The 13,681-nt window shown below is 37.7% G+C and overlaps 1 protein-coding gene across 1 annotated transcript in view; it reads right to left on the bottom strand.

The window, feature by feature from the left end:
• NUP205 (nucleoporin 205) overlaps nt 1–13,681 on the bottom strand; it is an 80,728-nt gene that overhangs the window by 33,778 nt on the left and 33,269 nt on the right. The window contains exons 16-23 of the mRNA XM_005903639.3: nt 12,160–12,259; nt 11,583–11,720; nt 10,280–10,469; nt 9,191–9,311; nt 6,905–6,986; nt 6,478–6,642; nt 6,022–6,146; nt 3,411–3,525 (exon numbers count right to left, since the gene is read on the bottom strand). Of these exons, the coding sequence (XP_005903701.2) occupies nt 3,411–3,525; nt 6,022–6,146; nt 6,478–6,642; nt 6,905–6,986; nt 9,191–9,311; nt 10,280–10,469; nt 11,583–11,720; nt 12,160–12,259 (1,036 nt within the window). The remainder of the gene's footprint in view (nt 1–3,410; nt 3,526–6,021; nt 6,147–6,477; nt 6,643–6,904; nt 6,987–9,190; nt 9,312–10,279; nt 10,470–11,582; nt 11,721–12,159; nt 12,260–13,681) is intronic.

Raw genomic sequence — 13,681 nt, forward strand, 5'->3', positions numbered from 1 at the left:
AAGCAACAACACTTGGTGCCATAGCTACTGAGCCTGTGCTCTAGAGCCCTGGAGCTGCAACTACCGAAGTCCTGGCACCCTAAAGCCCTTGTTCCACAACAAGAGGAGCCACCTAGTGAGAAGGCCCACTCACCACAGCTAGAGAGAAAAGCCCTGCAGCAGTGAAGACTCAGCACAGTCAAAAATAAATAGAAGCTTTCTAAAAAATCCTTAAAAAGCAAATCAGAGTTGACAATTACTAGTAATGGCAACTTATGAAATCTGTGAGCCTAGAGGTCCTAAAACATAAAGACGATACAAAAAAACTTTTAAAAAACCTCAATAAAACGATTACTGGCTAGATATAATACGAATGAAGAAAATTGTTATAAATTGATCAAAAAGAAAATTACATAAAATAGAATCCTATAAAACACAGGAAGCCTGGGTAACTGTGTGACCAGGTCAATAAACTAAAGGTATAGTTTCTATCATAATTAGCTTCCTATTTTTCATTTAAAGACCTGATCATACACAAGAAAACAAAACACAGATTTTTACAAAACAATTTCACTCAAAAAAATATCCAAATTTCTGAAATCTTATGTAAATATTTTCTTAAACACAATTTTAAAATTTTGATAGTAAAAATTCCATCCTTAACAGGCTATTTGAAAATAATTTTATGCTGGCAGTTAAAACATCAGGTTTCTCAAGCACAAATTACAAAAACAACACAAGGGAACACAGAAGCAAAGTAATAAAATGAGGACAGAATTCCACAAATTCTAAAACTGCTACCCCAGTTTAGTTCAGTTGCTCAGTCGAGTACAACTCTTTGCGACCCCATGGCCTGGCAGCACGCCAGGCCTCCCTGTCCCTCACCAACCCCAGGAATTTACCCAAACTCATGTCCATTGAGTTGGTGATGCCATCCAACTATCTCATCCTCTACCATCCCCTTCTCTTCCCACCTTCAGTCTTTCCCAGCATCAGGGTTTTTTCCAATGAGTCAGTTCTTCATATCAGGTGGCCAAAGCATTGGAGCTTCAGCTTCAGCATCAGTCATTCCAATGAATATTCAGGACTAATTTCCTTTAGTATGGACTGGCTGAATCTCCTTACAGTCCAAGGGATTTTCAAGAGTCTTCTCCAACACCACAGTTCAAAAGCATCAATTCTTCAGCACTCAGCTTTCTTTATAGTCCAACTCTCACATCCATACATGACCACTGGAAAAACCATAGCTTTGACTAGACGGACCTTTGTTGGCAAAGCAATGTCTCTGCTTTTTAATATGCTGTCTAGATTGGTCATAACTTTTCTTCCAAGGAGTAAAAGCCTTTTAATTTCATGGCTGCAGTTACCATCTGCAGTGATTGTGGAGCCCAAAAAAATAAAGTCACCCACTGTTTCCACATCTATTTGCCATTGAAGTGATGGGACCGGATGCCATTATCTTAGTTTTCTGAATGTTGAGTCTTAAGCCAACTCTCCTCTTTCACTTTCATCAAGAGGCTCCTTAGTTGTTCTTTGCTTTCTGCCATAAAGGTGGTGTCATCTGCATATCTGAGGTTACTGATATTTCTCCCAGCAATCTTGATTCCAGCTTGTGCTTCATCCAGCCCAGCATTCCACATGATGTACTCTGCATATAAGTTAAATAAGCAGGGTGACAGTATACAGCCTTGATGTACTCCTTTCCCGATTTGGAACTAGTCTGTTGTTCCATGTCCAGTTCTAACTGTTGCTTCCTGACCTGTATATAGGTTTCTCAGGAGGCAGGTCAGAAAGTCTGGTATTCCCATATCTTTCAGAATTTTCCACAGTTTTTTGTACTCCACACAGTCAAAGGCTTTGGCATAGTCAATAAAGCAGCAGCAGGTGTTTTTCTGGAACTCTCTTGCTTTTTCCAAGATCCAATCAAAATTTGATCTCTGGTTCTTCTGCCTTTTCTAAAACCAGCTTGAACATCTGGGAGTTCATGGTTCATATACTGCTGAAGCCTGGCTTGGAGAGTTTTGAGCATTACTTTACTAGCATGTGAGATGAGTGCAATTGTGTGGTAGTTTGAGCATTATTTGGCATTGCCTTTCTTTGGGATTGGAATGAAAACTGACCTTTTCCAGTCCTGTGGCCACTGCCGAGTTTTCCAAATTTGCTAGCATATTGAGTGCAGCACTTTCATAGCATCATCTTTTAGGATTTGAAATAGCTCAACTGGAATTCCATCACCTCCACTAGCTTTGTTCATAGTGATGCTTCCTAAGGCCCACTTGACTTCACATTTCAGGATCTGGCTCTAGGTGAATGATCACACCATCGTTATTATCTGGGTTGTGAAGATCTTTTTTGTATAATTCTTCTGTGTATTCTTGTTACCTCTTCTTAATATCTACTGCTTCTGTTAGGTCCATACCATTTCTGTCCTTTATTGAGCCCATCTTTACATGAAGTGTTCCCTTGGTATCTCTAATTTTCTTGAAGAGATCTCTAGTCTTTCCCATTCTATTGTTTTCCTCTATTTCTTTGCATTGATCACTGAGGAAGGCTTTCTTATCTCTCCTTGCTATTCTTTGGAACTCTGCATTCAAATGGGTATATCTTTCCTTTTCTCCTTTGCCTTTAGCTTATCTTCTTTTATCAGCTATTTGTGAGGCCTCCTCGGACAACCATTTTGCCTTTTTGCAGTTCTTTTTCTTGGGGATGGTCTTGATCCCCTCTTCCTGTACAATGTCACGAACCTCAGTACATAGTTCTTCAGGCACTCTATCAGATCTAGTCCCTTAAATCGATTTCTTACTTCCACTGTATAATCGCAAGGGACTTGATTTAGGTCATACCTGAGTGGTCTAGTGGTTTTCCCTACTTTCTTCAAGTTAAGTCTGAATTTGGCAATAAGGAGTTCATGATCTGAGCCACAGTCAGCTCCCGGTCTTGTTCTTGCTTAGTATATAGAGCTTCTCCACCTTTGGCTGCAAAGAATATAACTGATCTGATTTCGGTGTTGACCATCTGCTGATGTCCATGTGTAGTCTTCTCTTGTGTTGTTGGAAGAGGGTGTTGACCAGTGTGTTCTCTTGGCAAAACTCTATTAGCCTTTGCCCTGCTTCATTCTGTACTCCAAATTTGCCTGTTACTTCAGGTATTTCTTGACTTCCTACTTTTGCATTCCAGTCCCCTATAATGAAAAGGACATCTTTTTTGGGTGTTAGTTCTAGAAGGTCTTGTAGGTCTTCTTAGAACTGTTCAACTTCAGCTTCTTCAGCATTACTGGCCGGGGCATAGATTTGGATTAACTTCTTTAGCATTACTGGTTTAGGCATGGACTTGGACTTGTCTAAATGCTACCCCAAAATGTTATAAAATTAAAATCACTCAACACAGACTTTACACATTTGTTTTAATAGTAAGGGAGAAAAATGTCCTACCTTTGTTAGAAAATGGCAAATGCTGCAATTGAGAAAATAAGAAGTCCTGGCTGGTTCTCAAGTACCTCATAGTAGGACCAGACGTATCAGAGCATGCACATAACTGGTAAATCACCTACAGAATTACAGTAACATAAGAAAATCCCCAAATCAGCTTTTTATATTACAGATTTTAATAAAAAGGTTGAACTTAAATCTACTAAGTGGAAACTAAGAACCATAAACAACTAAAGCAAAAAGGATAAACACATGTATATATAAAACAAAAACAGAGTAACAAGCAGTTCTTAGCACACTAACTCAAAATATACTGAAATACAACTGGAGAATGCTAACAACATTCTTAGAGGACTAATCTTAAAATCACCCTAAATATATTAACATATATACATGTAGTTAAATAGTAAGTTTTAGTATTTTAACTATTATTAGCAGCAAATTACTCGGAAGTAACTTCTAAAAACCAAGGTTATATATTAATTAGTTGATATAATTGTTGGGATCTAAGAATCCCTTGTGGGAATTTAATCCTATGTATCCCCAAAGAGCAATGGTTCAGTATTCACCAATTCAGTGTTCTCTGTGACTTTATAAAATTAGTAACAACTGAATGTAAATTCAATACAGATCTAGAAACACAGTCTTAAGAAAAATACAAAACAGCAAAGCATAACTAAAGACATTGAGTAAAGCAGAGCAAAAAAACTGGCAACAACCTAAGTGTAATTTATATTGTAGCACATAGAAAGTATCTCCCCTCCCTCGGTGGGAGGGAAGAACACAAAATTGTAAATATATATTTAATATATACAAGGAAAAGACAGGAAGGGAACACAAGGTAAAGCTTAAATACTTGCAGACATATGCTTGTCTTTCAAACAGCCTTGATATTATATTGTTTTTGACACTATAAATACTGAACTTCTCAAAACAAAAGTTATTCATATTAGATGTTAAGTTAAGAAGATACAAGAACAGATGCTCCAAGATATGGGGGAGGTAATACTGCTCGAGGGAGAATGACAAAGAAAGTGAATTCCAAAAGCATGACAAACCACTCTACAGGGGTTTGCCTGACACCCTTCCTAGTTTCCAAGACCAAGTAGGAAAACTCTCCACTGGTCAAGAGAAGACAGCAAAGACACAAGGCTCAGTGTCTGCTCTTCACTCAGACGGCCTTGTGCTGCTGGATGATAAGTGTGTCAGTAAGGCCCAGAGTGTTTCCCTTTCACATAATTACATTTATTCTTAAACAAGCTCTTCTTAGAGCTTTAATTTTTTTCTGAAACACAGTGAAGTATAAACCTAGAGGTAAAGGATGCCTCTTTGGTTAACAACAGAGCAGTGCTTCTTGTTAAAAATGCAGATTCTGACCCAGAAGGGCTAGAGTGGGGCCTGAAATTCTGCACTAACAAGCTCCCAGGAGGTGATGCTGCTGATGCTGTTCCACATTTTGAGTCACAGAACATATGTATTAAACTGGCAATCTGTTGGTTTAGACGTGATTTGTTTGGCTGGTACAGTGTTTAGGAAAGTAGAGGATCTGACAAGCCAGGGTCTGCATTCCAACAGGGAAAAGATGAGCAGGGGCTGAGGAGCAGGGTAGACGGTCTCCAGTCTGCTGGATTCTCCTCTCCCCTGGCCCCTCTCCCCACCTATTTGTCTTAAATCTGGTTTTATTCACTTCTTACACCTGCCTAACTCCTTTAACCCAGATGATTAACCTTATCAATTGCTTCTACCTAAGTACATCAAAATCAGTAACACTGTGCTAAAATACACGTCAAGTTTGTTCCCTCATCAAGGGATTCACAGGAAGACCGAGCTGTAGTACTGAGAAGTGAAGTTTGGAGAGCCAGAGGATAGAAGACAGTAAAGAATAACAAAAAGGAAAATACAAGAATAACAAAAATCTCCAGGTTACTAGAAGTTAATGACACATTTCTTACCATGAAAATGAGAATCAGGGTGTCACTTAAAATGAGAAATTAGTTGTATCTTATAAAGCCTAGTTCTTAAAATACTTATAATGTGAAGAAAACAAGAAATAAAAGAATAAAACACAAGTAAAACAAACAGTTCTCAATAAAGTTTAACTTACATTAATTTGACTATCTATCTACCACCTTACATACAGCTATATGTATAATGCTCATGGTTCTTAAAAAGTACTTTCACTTACATTCTTGCCTTCTCATTGAAGTCTCACAATAGCCCATTTCACAAATTTAAAAACTAAGAGAAGTTTCATGGCAGACCCAAGGTGACTTAGCTAGTTAAGGGGCAGAGACAGGAACCAGAGGTTTCTGACCCTAATCCACTTACTCTCTCCACCAAAAACAAACAACTTGAAACACAGCATCCTTGGAAAATTTCTGTATCAACTGGTCTAAATCCATCCCTTATTTTTCAAGAGATCAACATACAGGATCTTGTAGATCTATAAGATCTTGAGTTTGTGCTTTATGGATTTTACCCATAAATGAAAGACTGGTCAAATCACTAGATGAACTCATTTCAACTCAGTCCTACTGTGGTACTTGCATATCTGTGATGGATTCGAGCATAAGCTTCTGCTCATAGGTGCTACAAAGTCCAGCCCTCTGTATACCTGGTAACACAGCTCAGCGAGTTGAGGGGATTCCTTCACGGCCAGTGGGCCTGTTCTCCCTTCAGTTCCCTTCTCCAAGATGTTCAAGATGGCGTGAAGGCAGGTCCGAGGGCAACCTAACACTCCTGCATGAAACCAAAAGAAAATTCAGCTTCTCTTTTCAAATTTTGGCATTAAAAACCTTAGAATACATTTATAAAACTTAAAGTTTTGTACACATACACTCTACTGTAAATATCGTTTCAAATACTGATACAGAAAATTTATTAAATACTAATTTTCCAAGGCTTAATTTATCTAGACTTCATCTAAATCCCCAAAAAATCAACCTGTCACATAATTTTTCATACATTATTTCTTTCAGTGAATTATCCCACGAGCTCAGAATTCAATACACAACCGTTTAGCAACAAATATGAAAAAAAAAATAAATGGCTATGTGTCTTGTGGCGATACCTGGGTCTTGCAGGTTTGTGGTACTGACAGGTTTCTTTAATTCAAAGCCCAACAGGTAGAGAGCGAGATTGGGTGGATTGCGTTCCAGAGAGGTAATGAGAAGATTCAAGATGTGGATTCTTGTTTCATGACGGATTCCAGCTAATTTCTTTTCAAGTTCTGAGCCTAGACGTGGAAATAACACAGCAATAAAAAGTTACCAAGGGTCAAACTGAAAAATATAAAACTTGTATCTCAAACCTCAGATGTTTTCTTTAGCTTTAGTTTACTTGATTAGCTATTACATTAAGTTCAGATTTAAGACATTTCCCAAAAGTCTATTTACTGTTATGCTAGCAAATTCTCAAAATTACCTATGTCACCACTAGACATTCAATAGTTTTTTTATTTACATAAAATAAAAAATACACGTTAATCTAAGACATACCCTCTTCTAGACGTACAAATTCTTCTGTATCTTCACTATCCAAACACTCTACAAAACCAGCCATCAGCTTCTGACTTACACTCTGAAATCATATAAAGATTTTAAAATGACAAGTTATTAAAAGGTTCTAAGTATTAGAGAAACTATAATATGATATATAATTATAAATGCTTGGCTATAAAGACAAAAGGCAAATCTGCTCCAAGGAAAGTATTAGGTTTTAGCTACATTTTTAATTAATATAAAACTCAGTTCCTTAACTGAGTGCCATTTAGCTTGCTATAGAAATAAGTAAAGAGGACTTCACTGGTAGAGCAGTGGATAAGAATCTGTCTGCCAGTGCAGGGGACACAGGTTCGATTCCTGGCCCGGGAAGATCCCACATGCCATGGAGCAACTGAGCCTGTGTGCCACAGCTACTGAACCCACGCTCGAAGGCCCATGAGTGGCAACTACCAGAGCCTGCACACCACAACTCCTGAGCCCACGTGCTGCAACCACTGAAGCCTGTGCACCCAGAGCTAGCGCTCAAGAGAAGCCAGCACAATGGAAGCCTGTGCATCACAACGAAGAGCAGCCCCTCCTCTCCACAACTAGAGAAAGCCACACAAAGCAGAACAACCCAGCAAAGCCAAAAGTAAATAAAGACAAGTAATTTAAGAAACAAAAACTTTTAAAGTTTATGGCTTTTAAAACTTGCTTCATTAATTTTCTTTCCCAAAGAATCAAACTAGTTTTTAAAAACAATAACATTAAATTGCTATTTCATAACCTCTTCATTATATACTCTATGCTATTGATCTTAACTAAAATATAAAATAAAATTCTCATTTTTTCTCTTTAGAAATGTATTACTTACACCAGTTTTATATTTTTGGGCTGAGAGATTAGATACTACTCTCTTTCCTTTAAGAACTCTATGTATGTGTGTGTGTGTGTGTGTACACACTAAGTCATGTCCAACTCTTTGCAACCTCATAGACTATAGCCCTCCAGGCTTCTCTGTCCATGGGATTCTCCCCAGGGATTGAACCCGTGTCTCCTGCTTGGCAGGCATATTCTTTACCACTGAGCTACGTGGGAAGCCCTTAAGAACTCTAGCAGGATACTAAAACTGGTAATAATTCAAACTCGAACACCAATGAACTGAAAGTCTGCATCCAAAGTCTTCTAATTAATTATGTGGCTTCATGAACTTCATCCAAAAACCAGATTAGACATCTAAAATTTACTATAAATAGTGGTTCTCAACCTGGGTGGTACTGCCCCTCTAAAAGGCCCTTAGAATTATATGAGAGCATTTTGAGTCTTCAGGACCAGGGACTGCTACTCAAAGACAGTGGCAGGGGACCAGGGATGCTAAAAGTCCTGTATTTGAGAGACAGTTACGCTCAAAATGAAGATATGTCCCACCCAAAACACCAAAAGAGTCCCTGTTTCAAAATACCAAAACCCAATAGTATTCGTCAGCTAGCTAGAGCAGTAATTTCCAGCATAAAATACACAAGGGGAGGAATGTCTATAAAGAGAAAGAAAAATAACAGATTCTCCAATTATAGCTATTCAGTGAATAGAAAGAGAACTAGACTAAAAGAAGAAAACATCTAAAACACTCTACAGTGTATCAAATGAAGTGACACAACTGTGGGTCACCAAAAAGCCACAGAGGCTTCCCTGGTAGCTCAGTGGTAATGAATCTGACTGCCAATGCAGGAGACACAGGTTCCACCCCTGTGGAGTGGGAGATCCCCTGGAGAAAGAAATGGCAACTCACTCCAGTATTCTTGCCTGGGAAATCCCATGTACAGAGGAGTCAGGCATGCTACAGTCCACAGGGTCACAAAGACTTGGACATGAGTTAGCAACTAACCAACGGCAAACAACAACAAAAAAACACCACAAAAGCAGACAACTCACAGCAGTGAAATCAAAACTGCAGAGGCTCACTCAGCACAGAGGCAACTGAGGAAGAGTGAAACAAAGGATGCAAAAAACAGACAGAAGGCACACTTACAAACCTCACCCGCCCTTTAACGTGCTTGTGGAAGCACATTAAACGGTCTCCTTAGGCCATACAGTTACATACTATAATAAGTATACATATTAAGAGTATCCCTGGGAATGGTATTATCGTCAAACACAAATCATAGCCCAGTACATGGTAGGCTTTCATCCATCATATACAAATATACTTACTCTCAGAATTTTCCCACATACAAGAATAAGATGTATTCTGGATGTACCAAAAAAATAATAAGAAAAGCAATAACAAAATCAGTTAGTTACCTGGTCATGTGTGAAATCTCCAACCAATTTTATTTGAATATTGGAATTGCAAGAGATACAGCAGAGGATCTTGGCACTTTCAAAAGCCAATTCTGGATTAGTATTGCCATGATACAGGTATCTTTAAAACAAGAAAACATTTGAGGATCAATGTGATGAAATTTTTGCTTCTTACTATACTCAATACAGAACATTCACAACCAGGGCTCTCCTACCCATACTGCACTTTTAAGTTAGACAAAGGTTTCCCCTTCTATCAATAACTAGATGTAACCTGTTATGGGGGCTTCACCAGTGGCTCAGTGGTAAAGAATCTGCCTGCAATGCAGGAAACACAGGAGACTTGGGTTCAATCCCTGGGTTGGGAAGAACCCCTGGAGGAGGGCATGGCAACCCACTCCAGTATTCTTGCCTGGAAAATCCCACGGACAGAGAAGCCTCGCGGGCTACAGTTCAGAGTCGCAAGGGTCAGACAAGACTGAAGTGACTGAGCAACCTTGTTATGGGTTGAATGGTGTTTCCCCAAAATTCACATGTTGATAGCCAAACCCAGAATGATCTTATTTAGAAAGAGTCTTTGAAGATATAATTAACCAAGTAAAGATGAGACCATTAGGGAGAGCCCTAATTCAATGACTGATAGCCTTATAAAAAAGGGAAAAGTAGACACAGCCACACACACAAGGAGAATGCCATGATGTAAAGCTGAAGGCAGAGACTGGGATGATGTGTCCACCATTTACTGAACACTAAGCACTGCCAGCAAACGACGAGAGGCTCAAACACACACAATGAAAAGTTTGCTCCCCAGCCCTATATTCCCCAAACATCCAACTTCCCTACAGGAGACAGTATTAAGATTTCGTCATTTTGTACTTTGAAATATTTAGGGCACAAAATAAATTAGAAAGAAGAAAAAGAAATTACAAGGTTCAGAGTCATTAAAATCAGAGTCAGAAGAAGACAATAATAAAATGAGACCAAAAAAATGCTTAAGTGATGCCTTACAGATCTGATCACATTTGGACATCAAAGTTAGAATGCCATCTGATTCACGTCGTCATTTCTCTACCTACACAAGGAACTCACCTGGCAATGTTCACCACATTATCTGCCTTCTTGGTTCTGGGATTGATTCCCTGCAATAGCTGTTCTAAAGGAGAGACGATCAGAGCCAGCTGACTCTCTCTCAGCAGATCCATGAAGAGGTTTTCCTTCTGCAGAGTAAGATTGAGAAGTGCAAGGCAATGCTGCACTGCTTTCTCCAGGTGCTTCTTTCCTACAGAGCAAAATCAAAGTTAGAGAGTTCTACACGAATCTCAGAAACTCAGAATCAATTCTCAGGAAAACAAGAAAAAGGGGAAGTTCCAGATTCAAAAAGTCCTCAAGTCTTCAAACCTTTAGCAGTTAACTTCACAGAACTGCTCACTCAGACAAGTCACTGTAACTGTTGTGACTCAGATTAGTTTAATGCAATGGCTTCTCAGTAATTTTTCCTGCATTCTTTCCCTAATTATTTAGAACAGAGTCCTCAGATGGGAGTGAGTCTGGCCCCAGAGGACATCTGGCAATATCTGGAGACTTTTGATTGTCACAGCAAGGGATGCAGTACAGGCCTCTAGTGGGTAGAGGTCTACAACACACAGGACAGCCTCCACACTAAAGAATTATTCTGCCAAAAATGCCAGTGGTGCTGAGGCTGAGAAGCTGATTTAGAATAATACATAACCACCGTGGAAAATGTGGAAAACAAAGAGGCAGAAAATATGAACAAGGGCTACATAGAGTGCCACCATTCACACTTAAAACTCATGGGCTCTGGAGTCAAATTACCTAAGTTCAAATCATAGCCTTGACCCTGGAGAAAGATGAGAAACCCCTTCATGCATCGATTTCCTTATTCATTAAATGGAAATAATATCATCTACCACACAGGCCTTTCATACAGATTAAATATATTAATACATGTAATGAGCTTTTAAAATTGCCAAGTGCATAGTAAGCACTTAATAAATAATAATAACTTATAGTAATAGTAAATGAAATTTATTGAACACTACATACCACACACTATAGTAAATGCTTTTACAAATACAATGGAGAAAACAAAACAAAAAGTACTTTAAATTTAGAGATGTTACAGTTGTAAGAGAGAACTATGATTACCTACCAAAGACCCTGCAATAAGACAGTTATAATGAGAGTCTCTGTATTTCAGTCTGCTTTCACTTTTAATTTACTTTCATGATATGACTCACTAAAACAACATGTAGATACAGAGGAAATCTTATGGTGAAAAGAAGTTCAGAGGTCATCTACTTCAAAGCTTCAATTTACACACGACAAAAACAGCAAAACTGTTTTCAAGCTATGGCGACATTCAGGCACATACCAGGGAAAGGAGCATAGGTATCAAGCTGTTTAACACCTTCCTCCAGTAAACTAAGGGCAAGCTCCAACATGGGTGACTCATTCAGAAGGTGATACATCAGACTAAATCCCGGCGGCTTATAGGCTATTATTTCTTCTCCTAAATAGAACATAACATAGTCCAAGAGATGGTGAATTAGTATTCTTGTCACACCCTTTTTATGAAACATGAGATTCGTAAATTAAATAATATCTAAACAAATGAAGCAAGCTTCAACTTAGAGACAGTGACCCAAACTATATACAATGGTTATTTCCACAAGGGCTGATCTGCACATAGTAGTTGGTTCACATGGTACACTGATATGTTAACTCATTAATCTGTAGGCAATGTTCTTACTCTTTCATTCGGTGAAATTTTACTTTATTTTCTCTTGCTTAGAACAATCAAAATGACTAAAACAATGTAACAAAACACATAAAACTATAATTTAGTTTATAACCAGAAGTAATTTACATCTTATGCATAGTAACTTATAAATTATAAATAGGTTTATAAACAGCTGACACTTTGTTTGAAAGTGACAGAATTAAACTACCTTGTAGTTCCACAAACTGATCCACAAAATCTTCAAGTTGAGGTTCATAATCTCTGAGCAATTTATAAAACACCTCCAGAACAACCTCAGCAACTTCCCACTACAGAAAGACACAAATATTTCAGTAACAATAACAGTTCAAGGTGATAGACTGGGTAACTTTTTCATCCCTCTCACTTTCCTCCAGAAAATGTGTGAAGCCCCTTTTCTACTTTGTTGAAGCAATATAGAAAGCCCAATTCATTCTGCTTTGTTTTGCTAAAGGACAGTCGACTGGTTAGTTTTTCAAGGTAAAACAGGTATAAAAAAATTAGTAAAAGAAACATTTCTAAAAAAGAAACATTTCTACAGCAGATATTTGAGCTTTGTTAACAAATCTAAAGCACCCAATATCTATCCATATAGGATTCCATTTATAAATTAAACTTTATAAATAAATTTAGTTCATAAATCTACCTCAATTTATAATGAAAAACCATCACGTTTGAACACTTCTCCAAAAGCGTCAAACATTCAGTTTCTCTAAGGATCTCAGCTGGACAGGATCTGAGAAAACATCTCATCAACTCTTATTCTGCAGGTGAAGTAAGGGAAGCTCAGAGCACTGAATGATTTCCCGAGACCAGAAAGCTTGGCAGCCAACATGCTGGAGGTCCAGCCCCACACTTCTAATTCCCAGAGCAGTGTTCACAGCTCTAGCCAAAGTTAAGAATCACTGGTAGGCTTCCTCCAAATGACCTCATCTTTACCTCTTTGTTTAAAATGTTTTTAAAAGCTATGTAACACTAAGGAAAAATATTTATGCCAAAGGGAAAATATACTGTACAGATGTAACTGTACAGACAGTAAAATTAAACTGTTTAAAAATATCTACTACATAAAATTTTAATAAGGCTGAGTCTAGTAACTGTAGACAGTGGTTTTTAAAATTATTACTTTAGTCATTATTTCCACTGCATATAATTTTATCAAAGCAGATTTTTAAAACTATGACTATGACAATCTTAATTTTAAATTATTTTAATTACTCATTTTTCTCTATTTTCTAAGTTTTCCAAAATCATTTAAATAAAAAAATGTTTATCACCACATGATAATGGACTTTAGGATTACTAAATATATATGCTGCCTCAAACACTGTTTATATTTATTTATCTCAATCCAAAGCACTGTTTTTGTGACAAGCTAGTGTTCTAAAATACAACAACATAAATTAAACCTAAAAAAGACTTTCTAGTGAAATAAATTCAAAAAATTGAGGGAAATTTTCTTAGGGTAATATGTTAGGAAATCATTGGTAGCTGGAAGAGAAGCAGTGCTAGAAATATAAAAATGAATGGGTGAAAAATACTAAGCACAGAAAATGAGTGGCTTACTAAAGCTCTAAATCCTTAGGTCATACTGACCTTTTTAGGAAAAAGCAAGTAAGATATTTAAAAGAAATGCCAAGAAGTATCAGAACATTTTGTTGAAGAGACTGCAATTGTTAGCATCCATTATCCATCTTAAATGACTTTTATTA

This window comes from Bos mutus, chromosome 4 (genome assembly GCF_027580195.1).
Source record: "Bos mutus isolate GX-2022 chromosome 4, NWIPB_WYAK_1.1, whole genome shotgun sequence".
NCBI classification, from domain to species: Eukaryota; Metazoa; Chordata; class Mammalia; order Artiodactyla; family Bovidae; genus Bos; species Bos mutus.